Raw genomic sequence first — 15,614 nt, 5'->3', positions numbered from 1 at the left:
TCAGTTCTATATAGATGTGCCTGTGTGTTGATAAAACAAAAGATTCTATCGTAAACTCTTGGTATAGCTCTGTAATTGTGAATTGTGAACTTTGAATACATCCTCAAGCTCTTGGTAAACTATTTTGATAAAACAAAGTTATCATTTTATGTATATTGAAACTATGAAAATAGGTTAGATACAACTATATTGATTTCCTCAATGGAACCTTTCAATTCCTGCATTCTTGTTGACCTTATAATTACATAGTTTTTTGGTGAGAGGCTATCATTACTTAAAAGTTGAACATGATAATAATCACATCCAATGAAACTCTAAAACATGTTTGACTAGACTAATTTTCTTCTAGTTTCAAACTGTTTTCCAATTTCACTTCTCATAGTTTCCCTTGGATATTTACACAAATTCTAAAACAAATCATAGTACAAACTTTTATCATTGTCAAGAGACGCAATTTAGGTCGCGAGATGCATTCGCGAGACGTATCCGCGAGAGGTATCCGCGAGACGCATCCGCGAGACGTATCCGCGAGACGCATCCGCGAGACGCAACCAACCGCGAGACGCAATCGATAATTATCAAGCGATCAACAATCACGCCCGCTCCGCAAGACAAATCAACATGAGACCGCACTACCGCATCCAACCTCATCAACAGGGACCCCATCGACATCTGAATTCAATCAAGGCAAATCAATTACAAAAACCTTAAACCCTAATATGCGTTCAAATAAGAAATAAACAACAATGAGCGGAGGATAAGGCATGGCAGTACCGGACATCATCCTTGTGCTCATGGTTGCCTTCGCTGTGATTTCGTCATCGGGGTTGGGTCGTCTGGATGTTTGGTGTTTAGGGTTTTAGAGAGAAAGAGGAGAAGATTAAGAAGAGAGAGAACATGAAAGAAAAAAAGAAAAGAAAATGAGAGAATATATATTAAATAGTAAGGACATTGAGGACTTTTCATAGGGCATCCGGTTGCGTCTTGCAACCGCGATTGCGTCTCGTAAAAAAAATTAAGTGATCACAAGCGCATTTAAGACCATTTTTTTTAAGTAAGGTCACGTCAAATTTCCCTCTAGTAAGGCGAACAGTTTCCCAAAGTAACCTTGTTTGGCGTTCACTTTCCCAAACTAACCTAGTTTGTTCATTCATTCCCAAACTAACCTAGTTTACTATTCAAACTCAATTTTATTTATTTATTTATTTTTTTACATTTAAAATTTATTATATATAAAGTTTATATTTTGATATATATTTAAAATTATTATTTATATAAACTAAATTATTTATATTTTGATATATATTTTAAATTATTATTTTATAAATTAGATTATTTATATTTTGATATATAATTTAAATATAATTATTTTTTATAAATTTAATTATTTGTATTTTAATATATATATATATATATATATATATTTACATTTCAATTATTATTTATATAGTGTAATAAATATTAAATAATTCTAATAAATAATTGTTGGATACTAATAAATTTAAAATATTTTAACCATAACAATATAATAATTAAATATTTCCCTTTTTAAATTTATCAATTATTTATTAAATATAATAAAAAGATTATTATATTTTGAGGGTTAAAATATTAATTAAAAATATTATTATATTTAATAAATTATTGATAAATTTAAAAACGTTTTTATGAATATATAATTATTATATTATTATAGTTAAAATATTTTAAATTTATTAGTATTTATTGATTATTTATTAGAATGTTAAAAGGAATATTTATTATATATATAAATAATAATTAAAATATATATATATATATTAAAATATAAATAATCAAATTTATAAAAAAATAATCAAATTTAAATTATATATCAAAATATAAATAATTAAATTTATAGAAATAATAATTTAAAATATATATCAAAATATAAATAATTTAATTTATAAAAATAATAATTTAAATTATATATCAAAATGTAAATAATTTAGTTTTATATATAATGAATTTTAAATGTAAAAAAAATAAAAAAAAAATAAAAAAATTGAGTTGAATACTAAACTAGATTAGTTTGGAAAAGTGAAGAACCAAACTAATAAGGTAATTGACCGTTGAGATATAGTTTTTCATTTTTTATTGTTAGACAAAATATCACCTCAATAGATTTTGTCCCTCTGTTTTTGCCATTGTAATAATTTAGTTCTGATTTCTAAATATAAGGTTATTTCTTGACTTCCAGTTATTTTTGGTATTTACACATCATAAATAGTGATAACAATTAAGTTTATTAAAATTTCAAAGATCCAAAATAAATAATAATAACAATAAACACAATCTAGGGCTCTTACCCACACAAACACCAAAAATCAGAAATAAAAGCACAAACAAATTTTGATCCTATGCCACACTATATCTATTAACAAAATATTTAACCATCTAAGCTATGATACTTATGTTTAAAATAATACAAACTTATTAAATTTATTTAATCGAACATAAAATATAATTACTAAGTAAGAATAAATTTATTTTTTTCGCTAAGGGCACTCCAATCCTCATGCCGCTACAGCTAGCACATCTGGATCTGATCATATATGAAAACTGATTGCAGAAAACAATTGATCTTACATCTTCTTTGTCTCTCTTTGATTCATCAGATCAGACCCCAAAGATACACAATCAATCAATGTGAACTACTAATAACTCTACCACCACCTGCCTTTGTTATTAGGGGGAGTCCTTTTCCAGCAGAGTCAATACCTCTGTCTGGTTATTCAGATTCGCCACATCTAGTGGCGTTTTCCCATCCATATTTTGAAGTGTGCTGATCATGAACCAAAAGAAAAAACATTCAATACAAATTTGCAGCAGAAAAAACACAAACATAAAGTTTAGTGATGTTTGTTGTCTTACACTGCAGCACCATTTTTCAGAAGAAGAACAACGCAGTCTTTCTTCCCGTAACCAGATGCATAATGAAGGGCGCTGTTCTTGTTCTTATCTAAAGCATCCACAACTGCTCCAGCTTCTAGAAGAACTTTGGCACATTTCACCTGAAAAACACAACACAGTACAGCACAGACCCACCACACAATCAACAACAACATGCAACAAGGAGGGAAAACAATAACAGTTGAGGAAATCCATGCCTCGCCATATCCACATGCAAAATGCAATGCTGTTCTTCCCTCAGAATCTACTTCATTCTTGTTCGCCCCCGAGGCCAAAGCCTTCTTCAATCCCTGAGTATCACACACTATTTATGAATTTCTCTTCTTTCTTTCTTTTTTTTGCACCTGAGACCTCAACCTCTTAGTTCAAGACTCTTATGATGACTTGATCAAAAGAAGAATTTTGTGTACCTCCAGATCACCAACGCTAGCAGTGTGATGAACAATTGATTCATCCTCGTGTCCTCGTGCTTTAGCATAGGAGGAGGTTCCAGTCTCTCCTGAAACTGCTACACCTAGTCCTTCACCTAGCTTCTTAAGAATGTCTTTGTCATTCCAGTACCTTAGTTTTCAAAATACATCACATGAGAAAGTGGAGGAGACAGGCATGACATGGCATGGGATGGGAGACTACTAACTTGCAATAATAAGTATGATATTTGAAAACTTTCCTGATACATAAATATAAATAAATTTCTGAATATGCCCCGTACTAAATTTAGTTTCCAAATTAAACTGTTTGATGTGGAAAAGGAAGGGGAGTCATTAATCAAGAATTTGCCTTCCTTTCCATTTCCCCTTTTTCCTATTATAAACAATTAATTAATGCACAAAAATAATCATCAAATCAAGATAACTGTTGCAACAACTAGAAGAAGGTGAAGGCGCAATCAAACACGAATGGGTGGTGTATAAATAATGACCTCATTACTGCAACAGGACCTCCTTTCTCTATCTCATCCAAAATTGGTTTCATGCTTGGATCTTCTTTCATACGAGCCATTTGCTCTTCAAGCTGATGTTTATGATTTGGATTGGATAAGTTTGCAAACACTCTACACATAGAAGGGTCCTGCATGAAAGATTGATACATGAATGACAAGTTGATACTTGACATATGAAACAGCAAATAAATTATACATACTACAAAACAAGCACCTGCATTAACGAATTACCAAGACGCTCTGCCATAGTCATGAACTGAGGATTCTGCATAACTTGTTGCACGGTGGAGTAGTATTGTTGAGAATCAAATTGTGAACCTCCATCTTCAACCGATCCACCCTGAAACGTCTTCTGCAGCTGCTCAGACATAAGATTAAATGAAGGATCTTTTGCTATCTGTTCAGCCAATTCCCTAATGCTTGGGTCCTGCATTCCAAATTCCAAAATATTATTAATGTAGCAGAACCAAATCCATAATGATTCCAAAATGTTGACCTTCAATGACAAATAAAAAGCTTACACTGAGCAGACCAGCCATAGCTGAGAAATCAAAAGGATTTGCAGCAGCAGCAGCTGCAGGTGATGGCCTTCTTGGTCCTGATTGTGTCTCTGCGGAGGATGATACAAGTTTGCTATGTTGACCATCTGCTGATACACTGCTGCTTTCATCTAACAAAAGAATTGTCGAAAATAACCACATTTAACAGCTTACACAATTATATGAAGAATCTTAATGAAGTTTCTGCAGAAATAGTAATAAATGGTTTTGGATAATAATCTATTATTGTGTAATTGGAATCTGGATAATTGTTCCTGTAAATCAAGCAAATATTCATGGAAATTCTTACTTTTTTCTCCAATATGTAATGTCATCTATTCTACCATAATATCTTCTTCTTCTGATGGGGAAACATGATAAATAATTATGATATTTTTCTTGATCATGGTAGGGCGTAGAGTAGTGATGAATGACGACATAAAAAGCATCAATTTTGCTCCTTTTGGTATGCATGCACATCGCGTTCATCATGGTATTTCTTATAATAAGAAAGGAAATAAAAGAAAAGAAAAGAAAAGGGTTCATACCCTTACTAGAAGAAGAAGCATGGATATCCTTTTTGAGCGAATCTGAAGCCATGGGGGTAAAGCTAAAAAGCAAGAAGAAACACACACGAATCTTGAGTGGGATTTAAAAACCCTAGAATATGCCACCGATCGATCTCAAGATTACAAAATTCAGAAATTCCAGAAAGTTGATCCACCTCATTCCAGAAAAACGAATGAATGGCTTCTAGCTTTGCCTTTTTCAATTTAATTCATTATTTTCAGATTACCATGAATTTTCAATGTTACATTTCTATTAATAATTCCAACAATTTTAAGTCAACAAGTTAAATTCATTATTTATTTATGAATATTCAACATCATTCTAACAATTTTGTATGAATGGAGCTCCAAATATTATTTTTTATTTGTAATAATTCGATCATTAAGTCACAAATTAAACATGAATCTTAAGTTTAGTTACGAGTTATAAACATTATGGTTAAAGTAACTAATTCTAATCTGTCATGCGTGAATTGTCTTATTTGAACTATTTTTTCAAATGGTATTTGTGTTCCTGTCTCGATTAATTTCACCCAAATTTTGCTTTGAACACAAATAAACGCAAATAAATATATATTTATTCTTTATATGTTGTCCCTACAAAGATCAAGCTTTGATTCTAAGAATATATAACCCAATTAGTTAGTTAATTACATGATGACTATTTACTACTAATGTTTATAAGGGGCAAATAAGATGGATGAATTTTGTCCGCCAAAACCAAATGAATTTGATAACGCCACTCTAATCTCCAACTTTTCCTTCTTTGAACCAACCAGCACATTCATGTCCTAATAATAAATTCATTGCATCAATTCAGCCAACCCGAAGAACACGAAGAAGACTCGATCATAACAAGAAATCAAATATACATACCATACATTCATCTGGATTTTCAAGATTCACATTTGGATGAACCCATCCTCTTCTTATCGCCTGCACAACTGCAACAGCTTCAACAGCACCCGCAGCACCTAATAGGTGACCGATCATTGATTTTGTAGAGTTCACCTTTAACTGCAACCAAATATTTATTTACAATCCTTGAAAAAAAAAAGATAGAATGAATTTAAACTACCAGCACCACCTCTGGATTGTGCTTGAAACAACGAATAAGGGCTTGGTACTCCTTTAGATCTCCCGCTTGTGTAGATGTAGCGTGTGCATTGATGTAGTTAACATCTTCTCTCGAGACCCCAGATTGAGCTAAAGCCTTCTCTATACACGACACTACTCCAGTTCCTACATTCACAAACAATAAATGGAAATCATACTTATATTATAATGGTTATGAATCAATCTATGATAGCCCTTTTCTATCTTTTTACCTTCAGGGTGAGGCTCTGTCACGTGGTGAGCATCGCAAGTGAAGCTGCCACCAAGGAACTCTGCGTAAATTTTTGCACCTCTTTTCTGCAAACAAGAGAACCAACTTAATTCAAATAAACACTTAATTATGATCACAGCCAACAATTAGTCAAACCTTGGCATGCTCCAGCTCTTCCAACAGTAGAACCCCACAACCTTCTCCCATGACAAATCCATCACGGCTCTGATAAAACCATACAAATATGAGAAGAGACCAAGCATTACTGATAACATGTTGAAGAAAAACAATGAATTCAAAAGGCTGACAGTGTCCCAAGGGCGTGAAGCTTTTGTCGGGTCATTGTTCCTTTGAGAAAGTGCTCTACATGCCAGAAAACCTCCCAATCCTACAAGGTGAGAGGATTATTAGTAAAATTAATACAAAAAACACAACAAGAACAGAACAGAGACAATAAAGGTGAGAGGATAATAACCAATAGGTATAATTGCAGCATCAGAACCACCACATAGCATCATATCCTTCATCATGTCAGCAAAATAATTCAGTTACAGACTTTTGTAAAATTATGTTCATAGATCAACCCAAACAAGCCACTTACAACTTCCCCTTTGATGATATGGTTTGCAGCATTTACAATACAGAAATTGCTCGTGGCACAAGCTGTGGATATCGAATAGTTTGGACCCATCCAACCCTACCATTTCATTATGTTATCAACCATTTTCAAAATTTAAGAAAAAATAAACATATTCCAGTTAGCTAACCAGATCAATGGCAAGCATAGCAGATCCCATGTTGGTTGTAGCAAAAGGTACACAAAAAGGATTCATCTTTCTGTAAGATACTCTTAAAGCTTCTACACCATCATTGAAAACCTACCAAAAATCATTCATAACAAATAACCAACACATCCATCCATCCATTCATTCATTCATCGAGATTATTACCTTCATGCCTCCCATGGCCGAGCCAATCAAAACCCCGCATCTGGTTTTATCTATCTGATCCATTGCATCTTTAGTAAGTAGACCATCTTCTAATGCTTTCTTTCCTGCTGTAAGAATATAAAGCATAAATTTATCCATTCTTCTTGATAGTTTTGGAGCAACCCATCCTTCTGTTGAGAATGACTTTATTTCTCCAGCAATTCTCTACACCACAACAAACCAGAGAGAGTCTGTCATAATCCTTATCATCAGAACTCAAAGAAGAAGAAAGATGGAGATGGGTACCGTAGGAAATTGGGAACAATCAAAAGACTCAATCTCACTAATCCCGCTGACCCCTTCAAGCAGATTACTATAGAAAACATCTGGATCACTCCCAAGTGGAGTCTCCACGCCCATCCCTGTCACAACTACTCGTCTTTGCTTCTTTTTATTCGAGCTGTCCATTGTAGGTTCAACAGCTACTGCCATAAACCCTTCTAGAGATCAATCAATCAGTAAACTCTTAAAGCAAGAGGAAAGAAGATTTACCCGAACGAGCAGCTCGATGCATCCTCCTTTTCCTGCGACTGACAGGATCGCAAAATCCAAAAAGAGACCACCCAACGAATCCACGGTCTCCCCAGATGCCTTTGGAGTTGTTATATTGATCACATGGTTCAAATGGCAAACAAGAGGTCATCAAACCCCGAATATTCGATCTGCATAGTGAAGAAATTAGTCCTTTGGGGAATTCAGAGCCGCTAATGCAAAAGTTGGATAAAGCCCTCCTCTTTCGAGCCCATCTGTTGAAACGTTTAGATGGAGAAAAGTGAAGCATCGTGGAATGATTTGAAAAGGCGTTGTAGTCATTCTCAGTAGAAATGGACATGCAAGCAGCGACGAACCATGTGCACATAACAGAGGAAGCAGTCGCCATGGGTAAAGACTATTGTAGTATTTCGTCAATGCCAAGTTCTAATTTTTAGTAAGAAAAACAGAGCGAGGAAGAAGCTGAAGCTGAAGTAGGAGAGAATTGTAGATTAAGGATGGCAATGTAAGAGGGGAAAGTGTTCATAAGGCTTCGTCAAAACATGGTTTGAATTTGGAGAAGAAGAAGTACATCAAATCAATGAACAGAGATGGAAGCTAAGAACGTAAGTTTGTCATTTCTGGATCGATTTCTCTCTTTGTTTGTTTCCAAGTTGTGTTCATAGTCTTATCGAACCAAAAAAAAAAAAGAAGGAAAAAAAAAGATAGAAAACATTAGTGTTGTATTATCAACAAATCTCTCTCTCCTCTCAAATAAACACTTGATTGCAATTTGTCACTCTTCAAATTTTAATTCTTCACTTATTTTATTAAAATATAATTTAAATATTAATATTTTAACAATTTATATTAATAATATATATTTAAATATCATATTCTTCTCATTCAAATTGTATTTTATCTTCTCTTATAAATATCTATTATTGCTCTCTAATAATTTATTTAGAATCGAGAGGTTTGTTTTTGTAACATTCAAATTTGAGTTTATATCGTATTTTATTTGGTGCGACATCTTATTTAGTTAAATTGAATTTTTTTATTAAGAATTATTGTGATTTGAATAATACTTTCAATTGTCGGTCGATTACGTTTGTGATTATATTTTGAGTTCGTGTTCGTCACATTCTTACCATTAAATGAGATAAAATTATCATATTTGAAGTTGTTTTTTATATTTACGATAATGAATATTTGATACGAAGGCCTCCTTAGTAGACACACTCTCATGATTTGTATGAGATTTTACTATTTTGCCCATATATTTATATCCTTAATTATAATTTGACATGATTTTTTTCGACGTTATTTATCAATTACCGACTAATGATAATTTAAATTGTAACTCATATTATTTGTTAGAGATTTTTTTAATACCGTTTCATTAGTTCGTGTGTCTTACCTTACTTCAATACTTATCGTTTATTAACTCGAATGAATTTTTATTTGGAGTGACCCTTAACAAATCACATGATTGTTTATTTTTTTCTATTAAGAATTTTAATTTTTCAAATTATTCATTGATTTTGGATGTTTTATTTTGCATTAGAATTATAAAATTATATTCTATTTTTATTTGAGTTTTTATGGAGTTTTTTTTTTTTATCAGTTCTCACTATATTAAATTACTGCCAATTTAATCCACACATGGTTATTTTATAATTAAAATATTTATGTTTTATTTTTATTAAATTTTAAATATATATATATTAATAATTAAATCAATTTAAAACTTAAATAAAATTATTTTTTAACAAAATCTCAAAAAGAAAAAACATAATCAAACAAGCTCTAAGAGCTCATTTGATGTGCAAAGTATTTTTAGTTTTTTACTAAAGCTATTCGTATTATATTTTATTTATTAATTATATATCTTATAAATTTTTTATAAATTTAAATTTTAAATAAAAAAAAATATTATAATAATTTAACTAATTTTTTTTTTAAAACACTTAAAACTTACCAATTATAAATAATCAATAACAAACAAGCTCTTGATGTCACTCTCAATTGTCTCTTTCTCTAACAAATGGGAATATATTAACCAAATAAAATACAAAATGAGATTAATTTAAATATTTTATATTTATTTCACTTTATAGGTGGTGGGTAACAAATTGTTTATTATTTTCTTTTGTCAAATGATAAATCAATTAGCATACCCTGTTTCTTATCTAGCCACATAATTAAGTTCCTAAATTTTATTTACTTTTTATTCATTTAAAATAAGTTCAAACTTATATAAGTTGTCCTAAATTTATATAAAAAATAACTTTAATTTCTTTGTTTGAAAATACCTAAATCCTTAGAGTTTGAATATAAAAAATTATAAATTATTATTTTTAAATATTTTATTCTAATATTAATTTATATGATACAATGATTTAAAATATATCTTAATCATATGTATAAATATTAATAAATAAAAATGTTTGTTCAAACTAATTTCTACACTAAGATGAAATTGATGACACTTGATGTTAACTTTCTAACAAAAATAAATAAAATATTAATAATCAACAAATTGAACTTTCATATATATAACATTATAATAAAATTGGCCTTATTTATAGGAGTGTGATATATAACCGATCAAAGCAATAAACTTGCTCCACAAACACTGTATGTTTGTTGAGAATGTTTGGTGAATTTAAATAATTTATTAATATTTATCTTGTCCATACTTATGGTTTTAAAAGTGTTAATGTTTTATAGTCCATATATTATATATTCTCCTTTCTAGCCTAACGACAATCATAAATAAATATCTTCATTCTCTTTAAGGTCTTGAGTTCGTATATGTCCGCAACAAATTCTGCATTTAATTAAATGATTAAGTGTTTGCGGACTATGTGTACCCGCAAGGATTAGTTACATTTCAAAAAAAAGTAGAATTCAAAACAAAAAAAAAATACATATTATATATATATATATATATTCAATAGATTATATCTTAAGTGTTACATTTATCGTAATAGACAAAAACAAGTTAGTATAATATAATCAGATAAAAGAATAAACTTATAAGCATATGAATATCCATTCCACTAAAAAAAAATTTAAAAAATTATATAATAGTATTCATCCATTTAGAGCCCAAAATAGAAAATTACAAATAGACTACTGGACTGGGCTTAGGCCTATTTTGATTAAAGCCCATTTATATTCTTGAGATAAGCATCTTCATATTCTTCTTCGTCGCGACAAAAATTTGATACAGGCATATCTTATCTCTTGCATAAAACCTCACGACGAAACCTTTCAAGGGTTTTTGACGACTGTGTTTTAGCTCAACTTCCATCGAAGACCTTCATCAGTTCCTTTACTTCTCCAAGGTACCAAATCTTCATCAAACTTATGCGCTTTCTTCCTGTTTATGCTCTTCCAATCTATGTGCAGATTGTTTTTACGCATGAAATCTACTAGGAATCTGATTATATGATACCCTTTTTGATTTCTGTTGGTGGGTTTTAAATTGTTTGCAGAAATGGCTGCTATTCAGCTCAGTGCGTCAACAATTTCAGCTAAGAAATTGCCGTCATTTGAAGGTCTTAGACCTTCAGCAATGACTATGGCTAGTCCTTTAAGGCCAGGAAGTCTACCTCTCAGGTCTTTCCGTGGATTTGTAGTAAAAGCTGCCACAACTGTTACTCCCAAGGTATATTTCTTCATTTAGGGTTTTGCTAGTGAAAATATCGAATTTTAGAAGATTTATGGCATAATCTTTATTCCTTATAGAAGAAGATGGAATAAAAATCTGTCATTTACTATTAACAACTTGATTTGTTGTGCATGATTCAGTACACTACATTGAAACCATTGGGGGATAGAGTGTTGGTTAAGATTAAGACATCGGAGGAGAAGACAGTTGGAGGAATCTTGCTCCCAACTTCAGCTCAGTCAAAACCTCAAGGAGGTGAAGTTGTCGCGGTTGGAGAGGGTAGGACTATCGGAGCGAACAAGGTGGAAGTCGATCTCAAGGTAGTTTCTTTTAAAATACTCGAATCTGTAATAACTAACTAGTTATTGACTGAGGAGCATTTTGGAAACCATACAGACTGGGATCCAAGTTGTGTATTCGAAATATGCTGGGACAGAATTGGAGTTCAATGGATCAAACCATCTTATTCTGAAGGAGGATGATATAGTTGGAATTCTCGAAACAGATCATGATGTCAAGGATCTAAAGCCTTTAAACGATAGAGTTCTAATCAGGGTAGAGTTCAACTTTAAACCCCTTTGAATGCTTAACTAGGAATTCTATTATGAAACACGGGTTGTTGATTATGGTGTGTTTCAAATAATGTTAGGTTGCTGAGGCCGAGCAAAAAACTGCTGGAGGATTGTTGCTTACAGATGCCACTAAGGAAAAGCCATCCATTGGCACGGTAAGACTTTTTCTGTTACATATTTGTTTTGTTTTCCCACTTCAATTAGAGCGATCATAGTGTGATCAAACTACTTCTACTTTAGCTATTCTGAAACCCGATCATATTTGGTTTTAACTTGAAATGTTATTACTGTGTTGGTGATGGATGGAACACAGGTGATTGCTGTCGGTCCTGGCCCTCTAGATGAGGAAGGTAAAAGGAAGCCGTTATCTGTTTCAGCAGGGAACACTGTTCTTTACTCAAAGTATGCTGGAAATGACTTCAAGGGGGGAGATGGATCAGATTATATAGCTCTTAGGGCAGCTGATGTTATGGCTGTTCTATCTTAGTTCTCGAGTGGACTTGTACTTGTTTGCGGCTTGGGAGGGATTGATTTTTGTGTTAAGAGGACATGATTTTTGTTTATCCCTAATCAAGAAAAGGGTTCGCGGTCGCAATGAATAATTCTCCTTTTTTTTGACATTTAGATCAATGGTTGCAATCTGTTTATTTATAACTCTTTTGTACAAGATAACTAAGAGGATTCAGTTGCTGCTGATGAGTCATAAGTTTTTTTTTCGGTGTTTAGTTTCTCCTTTGGAGTGTGATTAATTCCCGCGAATTAAAACGAGACTCGAATTCAGATGTTTAGTTTCTCCTTTGGAGTGCGATTAATCCCTACCGGTTAAAACGAGACTCGAATTCGGCTTAATGACAGTAGATTCGATCATCCTTTCAAGACAAAGTCATGGAATTTTTAGAAAAAATTAAATGATCTACATTTTTTTATCTGAACAATTTATCAAATAATTTGCAATATTTTCATAGGTTATATTAAACTATTAATATTAGAGAGTAGTAAAATAAAATGATAACCAAGGTTAGTTGATCTTCAATTCTTGATGATGGCACTATGATTGATATTTTGTGGTTGTCTTTTTTTTTTTTTTTTTTTTATCATTTCCTTATTTTTTTCTTCTTTTTAATATTTTTTTTTATAAAATATGAAACTCTTTTAGTAATCCTCATGTTGAGAGGTGCCAATGAGAATCTTCTTTATAAAATATTTTAATTTTATGATTCTTCAATAAAAATAAATATTAAAAAAACTAATTGTATTCACTAACTACTCTTCCAAACCTAACTTAATAATTTAAGTCAAAATCTTCAAATTATGTATCTTAATAATACCACAATAAAGTATCTCAATTGATAAAAATTATATTTTAAAGATTAAGCATTAAGTTAAAATGATTAATGACTGGTAAATTGTGATAATTTTCTAAATTAAAAAAAAATATTAACTTAATGATCTGATTTTATATTTGTAGCTTTGTAGGTAATGAGTTTTAACTATTAATCCAATAAGAACTGGATTTAAAAAATAAAATAAAAAATTGTTGAATATTATTATTTACTCCTATTATAAAAGTCAATTTCCCTATTTTTTTTTATGATTTAATACTCTGCAATATTATCATTATTAGTCAATTTCCTATTTCCCAATTATTTTTTATGATTTTCAATAATATTAAAAGGAGGCTATAATTGTTTTTAAGTATCTCACTTAAAAATACTTTATAATTATAATGTAGTCAGGACTAATGACCTGGTTTCAGAACAATTTAAATAAATATATATTATAAGCATAAAAAAGATAACTATTAAAAACACCAAAAATAGGTGAATAGTTGGTCCGGACACTAAATAAATCCGAAAAAAAGAACATCCACACATGCAATAAAAAAATCTGCACTTCATTTTCAATAATTAATTAAATAATGGATTAAGAGAAATTAAAATAGGAAGAAGCTTTTTTAATACGTCTTTACGAAGTTGACACAAACAGGTTGGATCCAAAAATTTGAGTTGAATAGGATTGATAAAAAAAATTAGGATAAACTTAAAAAAATAATGAAAAAATTATAAATAAAGTTAGAATGTATAAAAATAAATATTGTTTTTTGTTAAAGTAGGTAAAAAATAATGTATTAAATAAAAATATTTAAGAATTTATGAGTAATATCAAATTTGTACTGTAATTAATTTTTTTTTTAACACAAACATGAGATTTTTTAAACAAATGTTGGTTATTTAAATTTTTTATTTTAATTGTTTGAATTACTTTAATATATTTTATTTAAAATTTATAAAATAAATATAAAATGAAAATTTTATTTTATTTTTTGATAAAAATCATACAACATCAAACGTGTTCCAAATGTCAAAATTTTAGTACAATAAATTCTTACCCTAATAAATTCAATATAGGTTAAAAATCAAGAACAAAACATATTCACGTGATCTAAACAGTCACTAGCCACTTATCTCCTGCCACGTGTAGATAATGTACACGGTAATTGGGCCCGGGTATAGTTTCTTTGGTGATATTCATTTATTGGACGTCTGGGCCCACGCTTTTTCATGAATTGACATGTTTGGGCCCTTCCTTTTTCTACTATGCCCATTACTATTTTGTTTTTAAATATATTTAATAAATAAAAGTTTTTGTAACTTTCAATTGCATTAATAAACTTTTCATGACATGTTATCACTTTTTTTTTTCAACTAAATACATTTTAACATTTTAACTTAAGAGTTTTGGGATCCTTTTGTACCATTTTAATTATCATAATAGAATTACTTTGGTATAATATTCTAACTAATCCCCTCTATTAGCCTAAAGTAATTAAAAAAGAAAAATTGAATATCCCCATACTCTTACCTGATTAAATTGGTTATTAAATTGGTTAGGTTAGTTTACATATGTTTAACTCGCGGTGAATAATCGCACTTAAAATGTTATCCAAATAATTTGATTATTTAGAAAATAATAATTGGTAATAAATTTAAGGAAGTGATGATTTTTTTGGTAAAAAAGACTTAAAGGTATTAATATAAAATAATAAAATAAATAATAATAATTTAAAATAAAAGATATTTTAGTATTTTGAATAATAAATTAAGTAATGTAATGGATGAAAAAGAATAATATAATATTTTTAAGTTAGGATTATTTTTAAATAATTCCAAACCAACTAGGCATTATAGTTCTTCTATGGTTGTTGATCTACTTTAGTCATTATTTTTTATTATTTAATTTTTAAAATTTTTATTTGTATGTTTAAGTGAGTTGGAATGAAAACAAAAGATGAAAATTTCATTTAATTGCAATAATTTGATGGCGTTATCCATCAGTTTCTTCACATTATTGAATCTTATTTTGACCTCTTTTAATAATAAATGCAATTAAAATCCTCATCTACCATATATATAAATATGTATTTAAATGAGAAATAAAAACTGTTTTAGCAATAGTACTTACTTATTCAATCAATTTTAAAGTAATGTATTTTTAATGTGTCATATTGTATTATTGATTACATATACTTTTTTGACTTTCGTCACCTTAATCGAGTAAACTATTTTGAGTAGAAATAGCACTGCATGTTTGAGA

At 30.2% G+C, this 15,614-nt stretch overlaps 3 protein-coding genes across 6 annotated transcripts; 1 reads left to right on the top strand and 2 right to left on the bottom strand.

The window, feature by feature from the left end:
* Positions 1-2,482: 2,482 nt before the first annotated feature.
* Positions 2,483-5,156, bottom strand: LOC124926217 (ankyrin repeat domain-containing protein 2B-like). Of its 2 annotated transcripts, none has more exons than XM_047466408.1 (8): positions 4,962-5,156; positions 4,396-4,544; positions 4,089-4,301; positions 3,854-4,002; positions 3,342-3,492; positions 3,129-3,221; positions 2,893-3,032; positions 2,483-2,803 (listed from the first exon to the last, which is right to left on the bottom strand). In XM_047466408.1, the coding sequence occupies exons 1-8, from the start codon at positions 5,011-5,013 to the stop codon at positions 2,707-2,709; spliced, it is 1,044 nt and encodes a 347-aa protein (XP_047322364.1). In that variant the 5' UTR covers positions 5,014-5,156; the 3' UTR covers positions 2,483-2,706. The 2 variants fall into 2 exon arrangements, with proteins under 2 accessions (XP_047322364.1, XP_047322365.1); XM_047466409.1 differs by lacking the exon at positions 4,962-5,156 and adding an exon at positions 4,724-4,763.
* A 446-nt stretch (positions 5,157-5,602) lies between these two features.
* Positions 5,603-8,421, bottom strand: LOC124925419 (3-oxoacyl-[acyl-carrier-protein] synthase II, chloroplastic-like). Of its 3 annotated transcripts, none has more exons than XM_047465412.1 (12): positions 7,791-8,421; positions 7,545-7,738; positions 7,260-7,463; positions 7,077-7,187; positions 6,911-7,006; positions 6,785-6,830; positions 6,618-6,697; positions 6,466-6,534; positions 6,311-6,395; positions 6,070-6,224; positions 5,859-5,999; positions 5,603-5,773 (listed from the first exon to the last, which is right to left on the bottom strand). In XM_047465412.1, the coding sequence occupies exons 1-12, from the start codon at positions 8,176-8,178 to the stop codon at positions 5,654-5,656; spliced, it is 1,689 nt and encodes a 562-aa protein (XP_047321368.1). In that variant the 5' UTR covers positions 8,179-8,421; the 3' UTR covers positions 5,603-5,653. The 3 variants fall into 3 exon arrangements, with proteins under 3 accessions (XP_047321368.1, XP_047321369.1, XP_047321370.1); XM_047465413.1 differs by having other exon boundaries at positions 7,545-7,723; XM_047465414.1 differs by having other exon boundaries at positions 7,545-7,720.
* Positions 8,422-10,977: 2,556 nt separating this feature from the next.
* LOC124927691 (20 kDa chaperonin, chloroplastic-like) lies at positions 10,978-12,674 on the top strand. Its single transcript, XM_047468147.1, has 6 exons — positions 10,978-11,122; positions 11,273-11,445; positions 11,589-11,768; positions 11,845-12,003; positions 12,098-12,175; positions 12,334-12,674. The coding sequence occupies exons 2-6, from the start codon at positions 11,275-11,277 to the stop codon at positions 12,505-12,507; spliced, it is 762 nt and encodes a 253-aa protein (XP_047324103.1). The 5' UTR covers positions 10,978-11,122; positions 11,273-11,274; the 3' UTR covers positions 12,508-12,674.
* The last annotated feature ends 2,940 nt before the right edge of the window (positions 12,675-15,614 follow it).

Source organism: Impatiens glandulifera, chromosome 2, assembly GCF_907164915.1.
Source record: "Impatiens glandulifera chromosome 2, dImpGla2.1, whole genome shotgun sequence".
Classification (NCBI taxonomy): Eukaryota; Viridiplantae; Streptophyta; class Magnoliopsida; order Ericales; family Balsaminaceae; genus Impatiens; species Impatiens glandulifera.
This window is presented reverse-complemented; position numbering and strand designations above follow the sequence as displayed.